This window comes from Gymnoscopelus braueri, assembly GCF_963280865.1.
Source record: "Gymnoscopelus braueri genome assembly, chromosome: 1".
NCBI classification, from domain to species: Eukaryota; Metazoa; Chordata; class Actinopteri; order Myctophiformes; family Myctophidae; genus Gymnoscopelus; species Gymnoscopelus braueri.
Window position 1 is genome coordinate 2,984,411 of NC_137603.1, and position 9,824 is coordinate 2,994,234.

General features: G+C 40.8%; 1 protein-coding gene across 4 annotated transcripts in view; it reads right to left on the reverse strand.

Moving 5' to 3' along the window:
• Nucleotides 1-7,804, reverse strand: part of LOC308104238 (H-2 class II histocompatibility antigen, E-S beta chain-like) — a 110,122-nt gene extending 102,318 nt beyond the window's left edge. For 3 of the 4 annotated variants that reach the window (XM_080454614.1, XM_080454613.1, XM_080454612.1), the window contains exon 1: nt 7,599-7,804. In XM_080454614.1, the coding sequence (XP_080310740.1) occupies nt 7,599-7,665 (67 nt within the window). In that variant the 5' untranslated portion in view covers nt 7,666-7,804. Of the gene's footprint in view, nt 1-5,552; nt 5,811-7,598 lie in introns of all 4 variants that reach the window. The other variant, XM_080454615.1, reaches the window with a different exon arrangement.
• Nucleotides 7,805-9,824: the final 2,020 nt, after the last annotated feature.

A 9,824-nucleotide genomic window follows, 5' to 3' on the forward strand; every position in this document is an offset into this window, starting at 1 on the left:
AACTAGACGACGCTGGTTGCTTACTTCTTCCACAGAACCTGGCGTCTGTGGAAGAAGTAAGCAACCAGCATAATCTCATTCTGCATGAACGATAGCTCGTTCGCTACATTCAGTGCACGTTTGAGTATCATGAGACTCCAGAATGAGCAGTAGTAGAGAAAATACTAACTTTGCATCGGTTATAATAGACGATTTTCACTCTTACACGGGCTCCCATTATGCCAACGGAGGGGGTCGACAGACTGCAGGACACGGGACTCTCTGAAATAACTCAACGTCCCTTTCAATGATGGTGAGTGATTAGCGACACATCAAAGATAACACTTAAAATGGGCGGATCTCTCCTTTAAGCTCTAAGTAGGTGAGGCTCCTGTCATGACCTTCTTATTAGAATGGTTACTTTTTTAGGATGTTTTAATGTATTTGTATTGATTCTTATTTCTGGTGTCTGTATTATTATTGTGTCTTGTTTTTAATTGGATTGCTGTGTTTCCTTTCTGCAAAACAAATGTACCTTCAGGTACAAAAAGAGAATCCTTGAACCCTTAAAACAGAGTGCAGTGTAACACATTACAGTAGATTACAGTAGATTACAGTAGAATACAGTAGATTACAGTAGAATAGAGTAGATTACAGTAACTGACCCCAGTCCATCTTGATAGGCGCGGTCAGGCTGGGATGTTCCACCATGCATGTGATCTTCTCTCCTGATCTGTAACACACACACACACACACACACACACACACACACACACACACACACACACACACACACACACACACACACACACACACACACACACACACACACACACACACACACACACACACACACACGTTTTTCTGCTGATGATCCTCTACAAAAAGCACAGCATGTTTTCTATCTGATGAGGATGATCAGTAGCTACGCACAGGTGCCCCCCCTGCACCACGGTGCAGGGGGGGAACCACGGTGCAGGGGGGGCACCATAATAACTAAACAATGAACTATTATATGTAAATGTAAGATTAAAAACACAACTACAATTAGGCACCATAGCACTAGACCGTTATAGGCAATAAGATAAGCTTATACTGATATTTTCTCCGCCTAAAATAATCATGACGTGCGTGCGTCCTCAAGTTGAATGTGTGTCCATGTGGATCTGCTCAGAGCTGAAGCGGCCCCTCCTCCCCGCCCGGTCTGGCAGTGAGTGAGCAGCTGTTAATTAGCACTAACATTAGGACAGATTGTGAAAGTAGCCGATCTACACACTGAAACGCGCCGCGCTTCGACACATTGATCCGTTGATCTTTGTTATTATTTAGTTTCTTGGAAAAAAAAAAAGGTTTGACTATTTTTGTGTAGGAGCGTGAATGCCCCGCTGGGCTCTCCTCCGCTCTAGTGTTTATTGTGTATTCCACTATTCCCTCCCCATTGCAGAAAAAATAGGAAGGCAAGAGGCAGAAAAAAATTAGCAACGAGATATGCACGTTATAGCGTATTCCTGTGTGTGTATTCATGTATAGCACACTCGCTCGCGGGTCTCTGTGTGCGTTCGTCATGCTTGCACGACGACGAGCTTGCTGCGTAGTTGTGTCTGGAGTAGACTGGTGTTAAACACGGGACTCGGAGGAATCGTGTGTGTGTGTGTGTGTGTGTGTGTGTGTGTGTGTGTGTGTGTGTGTGTGTGTGTGTGTGTGTGTGTGTGTGACTTAATATTAGCCTACCAATTAATGGGCAATTTTCAGCAAGTGAGTAACACTTGTTTTATTTTTAAAGAATATATGTATAGGTGTCTGTGTGTATTTCTATGTATAGGTGTCTGTTAGGTGTGTACCTGGGTGTGTACTCCAGGTAGGAGTGGTACTGGTAGTACCAGTCTCCATCAGACAGCTCGTCAGTAGAGGAGAGACCAGAGGTCAAAGGTTCTTGACCTATCCACCAGGTCACCAGGATCACTTTAGGATAGAAGTCGTAGCTGCTGCACCTCAGCATGTGAGTGTGTTCACCACGACGAGGGGGAGTCTCTGACTTCAGACTCACTTTGGGCTCCACTGGATAAATAAGATTATTATTACTATTATTATTATTATTATTATTATTATTATTATTATTATTATTATTATTATTATTATATAACCGTCATAGGAAGTAGGAACCTGTTATTATCATTAATAATTGCATATCATCCAAATGATCCAGAAAGCTGCAACACACTTGTTCTTCAACCAGCCAAAATGTTCACATTTCCCGGCTCTCCCTCCATTGACCCTCCAGTTGCTGCCCTCACAGAGTACAAAACAGTAAACACTGATGTTGGCCTACAAACCAACCAAAGGTATAACACCTCCATATACCTGATCCAACCCTATACAACCTCTCACCCTCCACACGTCCTAGACTCTTCTCCCTTCTCTAAAACACCCTGGACAACGTTCCTCATGTCCTAGACTCTTCTCCCTTCTCTAAAACACCCTGGACAACGCTCCTCATGTCCTAGACTCTTCTCCCTTCTCTAAAACACCCTGGACAACGCTCCACACGTCCTAGACTCTTCTCCCTTCTTGACCTAGCCTTGACGACCTTGCAGTCTTATTCAAAGGTTAAAATGTAATTTAGATCATTTAGATAGCATATTATGTATCAATATCAAACTTTATTTATATAGCACATTTACATCGACAGGTCGAACCAAAGTGCTTCACAGTACAGAGCATATTAGCATAGACAGGCAATGAATTAAATAGAATTAAAAGCAATAGAGTAAAAATGAGTCTTTAGTAGGGACTTGAAGGCCGTCAAAGACCGAGCAGTGCGAACATGGAGAGGCAGGGCGTTCCAGAGATTGGGACCGGCCACGGCGAACACACGAGCTCCTCTGGTCCTGAAGTGTGTGTCAGGCACAACCAGGAGAGACTGATTGGCCGATCTCAGGGCTCTTGTTGGGGCGTAAGGAATGATCAATTGAGCTAGATATGGAGGAGACAGGTCATTTTGGGCTTTAAAAACAAACACTAAAATCTTAAAATCAATTCTGAAGTGGACAGGGAGCCAGTGGAGGGAGGCGAGGACTGGGGTGATATGGTCACGCCTATTGGTGTTGGTGAGGAGGCGGGCGGCGGCATTTTGCACAAGCTGAAGACGCCGGATAGCGGACTGATCAATGCCTACATAGAGAGCATTACAGTAGTCTAATCTAGTTAAAATAAACGCGTGGACGACTCGCTCGAGGTCGATACGGGGTAGATAGGCCTTTGCCCTGGCTAGAAGCCTAAGCTGAAAAAAGCTAGCCTTGACCACGGAGCTAATATGCTTGTTGAATTTGAGTTTATTGTCGAAGGTGACACCAAGGCTCTTAACTGAGGAACTGATATTATCACTGAGGGGGCCGAGTGGGGTGATGGGTGAGCTAGGGTTATTGTCGAAGATGATGACTTCGGTCTTGCTTTCATTCAGAGTGAGAAAGTTTGTGTTCATCCAGGATTTTATATCAGAGAGGCATTTTAACAGTGGCTGGGCGGGGTCTGTGCTGGTCATTAACTAGTAGACAGATGCCAGGTTCAACCTGGCATCCTATCATTTGGATAGTTTCAATGTACATATTATTTATTTGTTTGATATTATACTGTTTAGACTGATGATAGGTTATTGGTTTACATATGATCCTAGATTACTATTTCTATGCATTTGATGTATTACCTCATGTTTACCTTGCTTACTGTAAATCACTCTGGATTAAGAGCGTCTGATAAATGCCTACATTGTAAATTGTAACTGTAAATGTCAGTGTTTGGCCACCAGATGGCACCAGAGTACTGTAGATTCTACAATAGTCTACAGTTTTCTACAACGTAGAATGCATTTATATAATATAATTTAAACATATTAAATAATTCACAGTTACACAGTGCTTTACATAAACAACAATAAACCAAGCAATATCATTGTATGAAAATGATATTGCTTAATAAACAAACAAAACAATACACATAATCCTGTAAAATATTGTGATAAAAAACATACAAAACAAACTAGTTAAGACAATAATTAAAATATAAAATCAGGTGGTGAAATGAAGTGTAAAGAGGTGTGTTTTAGCCTGGTTCTTTTTAACGATAATTTAAAAACATTAATCCTGGTGTCTTTGTTTTAGGCAGGTCATTATATGTAGGTGAAAACGCTCATAGCCTAGATCTATGTTTCATTTATACTACTGTACAATGGTGACACCACATGTTGTGAGCTTGTAGATCTGCTATTTCCACTGCGTGACAGCCTGTTAGGATACAGTATAAATCAAGAGGATCTGAAATGTTTCTCAGCAGATAAAGAAATATGTAATAATTATTATATGATCAATATTAACACCATTAATTAACTCTGAATAGAATCATGTGATTTCATGTTATAGTTTATGAGGTGATGAGTGTTGAGTGCTGCTCTGAGATCAGCTCACCTCTCTTGTTCAGAGCATGGGGGTAGTAGAGCTCAATGTTGGGTTTGCAGTATGCCTCTCGGTTTGCTCTCATCGCAGCCAGTGCTCCAGGATCTTTATTGAGCCGCTCTGCGTTCTTCACACCATACTCAGTGTATCCAACCCACTGATCTACTCTACTGTCCCACCTGATGATCTCATCACCATCGAAATTCAATGACTCTATGTACTGTATGTCCTTCACTCTCACTCACTGGAGTTGAACACACAGCGGGAAGCCCTATAGAACACATATCCATCTGAAAGTAGTCGACAATGAAAAATGTCATTAATGTTCAGTTTTATTCATCTGTATAATATCAACACTAGGCTAACTGCCCCCCATCAGCCAAATGTCTCTACATAAAGTCTACAATAGGTTCAGGATGTGAAATCTGGCATTAAAATGTTTTAGGTTTTGTTTCTCTATGTGTCCAGTTGTCTAGTGCGGCTGAATAAACAAGGACTCTGTCTGTCTGTCTGTCTGTCTGTCTGTCTGTCTGTCTGTCTGTCTGTCTGTCTGCCTGTCTGTCTGTCTGTCTGTCCGTCCGTCCAGCTACTGGACTCTAATGTTGACCGGGCATAAACTGTACCCCCCCCCCCCCCCCCCCCGCACCTGTGTTGCGGACCACATGAGTGCGCGACTCATGCACGAATGTTTTGTATTAATTAATTAATTAAAAAAAGTATTAATTCTGATATGTTTTATTTTGATGGTAAAGGTCGTTACACACCGGCGATTATGTGAATATACGCAGATTAAAAGACGCTTTTTCGCTTCGCTTTTTCGCTTTTTCACTCCATGGAAGCTTGCATTGACTTTATAAGGTTTAAAAAAACCTATTATTCGCATGAAAAAATCGCCCCCGGTGTGTAAGGAGCATAACTGTTGTATAATCGTATTATCTTGGATTTTGACATAATTCATGTCTTTATATTGAAAATCCCAATAAATAAGTAAAGGTGTATGTGTGTGTGTGTGTGTGTGTGTGTGTGTGTGTGTGTGTGTGTGTGTGTGTGTGTGTGTGTGTGTGTGTGTGTGTGTGTGTTCAACCGTTTTAGTTAATAACTATTGTGTTAATAGTATTCATGTACCTTTCACTGGTGGTTTCTTCAAGGCAGTGCGAACGGTGTCCAGGTTGGCTTTGCAGTAGTGCTGATCACCACCCAAAGCATATTCATAAACTCCTGGGTAGGATATATGATCTACAAACGGAGGCTGAGGCTCCACCGCCTTCCCTTTGTTGAAGTCTGCGTACACCAACACTTCACCATCCAGTCCCATCATCCACTCTTTATATGAGTCTTTAACTGTGTCTGAACAGCTAAAGACTTGAATGTCCTCATGGAACACTGGAAATAAAACAAAGATGACGTTAAACAACAAACTTCTTCACAGTGACAATAACACATAATCATCATGTTAAACAATCATGTTTGGTTCTTATATGAAGTGAAAGGTTGGATATTAAAAGTAGCTTCCTGTCAAACGTTTTATTCACACTGATTCAATATTGTATATACAGGTAGCAGGGCCGATGACAGGATTCTTGGATGGGGGGACAAGTTTTTTGAAAGTGGGCCCCCCCCTCGAGGGCGGCCATAGCTGAGTGGTTAGTGAGCCCGCCTAGGGAACCAGCTGGCCCTGGTTGCCCCAGGTTCGATTCCAGGCTATCCCAGCATATGTGCCGATGATATGAAATTTGTCCCTGAGCAAGACTCTTAACCCCAATTGCTCACAGGTTCTCATTGGAAACAAGACCGCAAGGACTTTCATGAACGACCTGTTAAAAGGAATTATCCTTATCCTTATCCCCCATGCTTGCGCGCGCGTGCATGGGGCGTGTCCTCGCGCGATTTTTTTCCGGTTTTAATTCAGTTATTTATTAATTTCTTATTATTATTTTCGGGTTTTTCTCGGTTTTTGAATTAATTTATTATTATTTTTGACCTCAAAACATTAAGTCGGGTGTCTTTGCGCGATTTCACGTTGGCTACTTTAGCCTCAAGCCAATATATAGTCAGTTCTGTTCATAACCAGTGGTGGAAAAAGTATTCACATGTTTTACTTAAGTAAAAGTATGAATAATGCAATGTAGAAATACTCCCTTACAAGTAAAAGTCAATAAAAAATGTATTTCAGTAAAGGTACAAAAGTATTGGTATAAAAATGTACTTTGAGTACCAAAAGTAAAAGTACTCCAGTCGTTGTGAGTACTTTTACAGGGCCATTTTCAAATGGCCGAAATATATAGGGCTGAGATCTACAGCTCACAGAGATCTACAGCTCACAGAGCTTGTAGATCTGCTATTTTCAAAAGGTTTTTATACATTTGAAAACTTGAAATGGGACATTCTGCATAATGAGTACTTTTACTTTTGATACGAGATTAGTCCATTTTATACTTTTGCACTTTTACTCATAGGCACGGCAGCCACTTCTGCACATTAAACATTCTGCACTCAATAGCTGTCCCTCCAACGTCCAAACATCTCCTAAAGTCATCATTTCTAGTTGAAAACATGCTATTTTCTGTCTCATCATAAATCCACACAATGTTTTGTTTACTTTTCTCCCCGTGACTTCAATCAATCAATCAATACTGTAAGCGCACATTTTTGCTTTTTTCATAGATTTTACCCGGCAACCCCCCCCCTTCTCTCTCTCTCTCTCTCTCTCTCTCTCTCTCTCTCTCTCTCTCTCTCTCTCTCTCTCTCTCTCTCTCTCTCTGATCAGATGCGCAGCAGCGCACACACACACAGTCACGTCGCGACGCACGCAGCGCGCATTTCCACCAGTCCACCACCACACAAATATAAATTAAATGAATTATATGTGAAGAAGTTTGCGATGTCTCTGCCGGCGCCCCCCCCCCCCCGCCTGAGGCCCCTTTAGCCCCGCCTTTCAGCGGGCCTGACAGGTAGTAAAAGGAGGGAGTGTGTGTGTGTGTGTGTGTGTGTGTGTGTGTGTGTGTGTGTGTGTGTGTGTGTGTGTGTGTGTGTGTGTGTGTGTGTGCGTGCGTGCGTGCGTGCGTGCGCATGTCATTTGTTTGTATTGTGCATTGTTCATATTTGGTTTTATATAATAACTGTAGATATAAATGTACATATTATATAATAACATAAATATAATGTACTTACTTCCTGGGATCGCTTTGACATGAAGTACAGAGGAGAGGATGAGGAGGGTGGCTGTAATCTTCATCATCACTGATCAAAACTGAACTGAATTCAATAGATGAGAATAAACAGATGAGAATAAACAGATGAGAATAAACAGATGAGAATAAACAGATCAGAATAAACAGATGAGAATAAACAGATGAGAATAAACAGATCAGAATAAACAGATGAGAATAAACAGATCAGAATAAACAGATCAGAATAAACAGATGAGAATAAACAGATGAGAATAAACAGATCAGAATAAACAGATGAGAATAAACGGATCAGAATAAACAGATGATAATAAACAGATCAGAATAAACAGATGTTTACTGAAAGAGAAGTTCTGGAGTCTGAAAGAGAATGCAGGAGGACACGTTCTTTAGTTCAGAAGAATCAGCCAATCAGATTAAAGATAAGATGTTACATCATCTGTTTCCAGAAAGACGACAGTCTGGATTATTGCACATAATCATATATGGTATATAGCTGCTGCTTATGCACCTTATGTCTCCTCATGTACATACTGTACCTTATGCACCTTATGTCTAACCTCATGTATATACTGTACCTTATGCACCTTATGTCTCCTGATGTACATACGGTACCTTATGCACCTTATGTCTAACCTCATATACATACTGTACCTTATGCACCTTATGTCTAACCTCATGTACATACTGTACCTTATGCACCTTATGTCTCCTCATGTACATACGGTACCTTATGCACCTTATGTCTCCTCATGTACATAATGTACCTTATGCACCTTATGTCTCCTCATGTACATACGGTACCTTATGCACCTTATGTCTCCTCATGTACATACTGCACTTTATGTCTCCTCATGTACATACTGTACCTTATGCACCTTATGTCTCCTCATGTACATACTGCACCTTATGTCTCCTCATGTACATACGGTACTTTATGCACCATATGTCTCCTCATGTACATACTGTACCTTATGCACCTTATGTCTCCTCATGTACATACTGCACCTTATGTCTCCTCATGTACATACTGTACTTTATGCACCATATGTCTCCTCATGTACATACTGTACCTTATGCACCTTATGTCTCCTCATGTACATACTGTACCTTATGCACCTTATGTCTCCTCATGTACATACTGTACTTTATGCACCATATGTCTCCTCATGTACATACTGTACTTTATGCACCATGTCTCCTCATGTACATACTGTACCTTATGCACCTTATGTCTCCTCATGTACATACTGTACTTTATGCACCATATGTCTCCTCATGTACATACTGTACTTTATGCACCATGTCTCCTCATGTACATACTGTACCTTATGCACCTTATGTCTCCTCATGTACATACTGTACTTTATGCACCTTATGTCTCCTCATGTACATACTGTACCTTATGCACCTTATGTCTCCTCATGTACATACTGTACTTTATGCACCATATGTCTCCTCATGTACATACTGTACTTTATGCACCTTATGTCTCCTCATGTACATACTGTACCTTATGCACCTTATGTCTCCTCATGTACATACTGTACTTTATGCACCATATGTCTCCTCATGTACATACTGTACTTTATGCACCTTATGTCTCCTCATGTACATACTGTACTTTATGCACCATGTCTCCTCATGTACATACTGTACCTTATGCACCTTATGTCTCCTCATGTACATACTGTACTTTATGCACCATATGTCTCCTCATGTACATACTGTACTTTATGCACCTTATGTCTCCTCATGTACATACTGTACTTTATGCACCATATGCCTCCTCATGTACATACTGTACCTTATGCACCTTATGTCTCCTCATGTACATACTGTACCTTATGCACCTTATGTCTCCTCATGTACATACTGTACCTTATGCACCTTATGTCTCCTCATGTACATACAATATGTAAATATCTTTGTTTCATTCATCTTTTATTCTCTCCTTGCCCCCCCCCGTCTTCTTTTCTTTCTCTTTCTGAAAAGAACTAAAACGATGGAGCTGCACAAAAAATAATTCCACCCACTTCTTCACACCTTTAACCTGTGATGTGACAATAAAGATGATTCTGATTCTGTTGAAGAGAAACACAACAAAGAAAGTAAAATGTTATAATTAATTAAAAGCTTTCAGATGAGACATGATGGGAGGCTAAAGGTTAAAGTTAATCACTTCAGATTGAAGTGATTACAGATTATT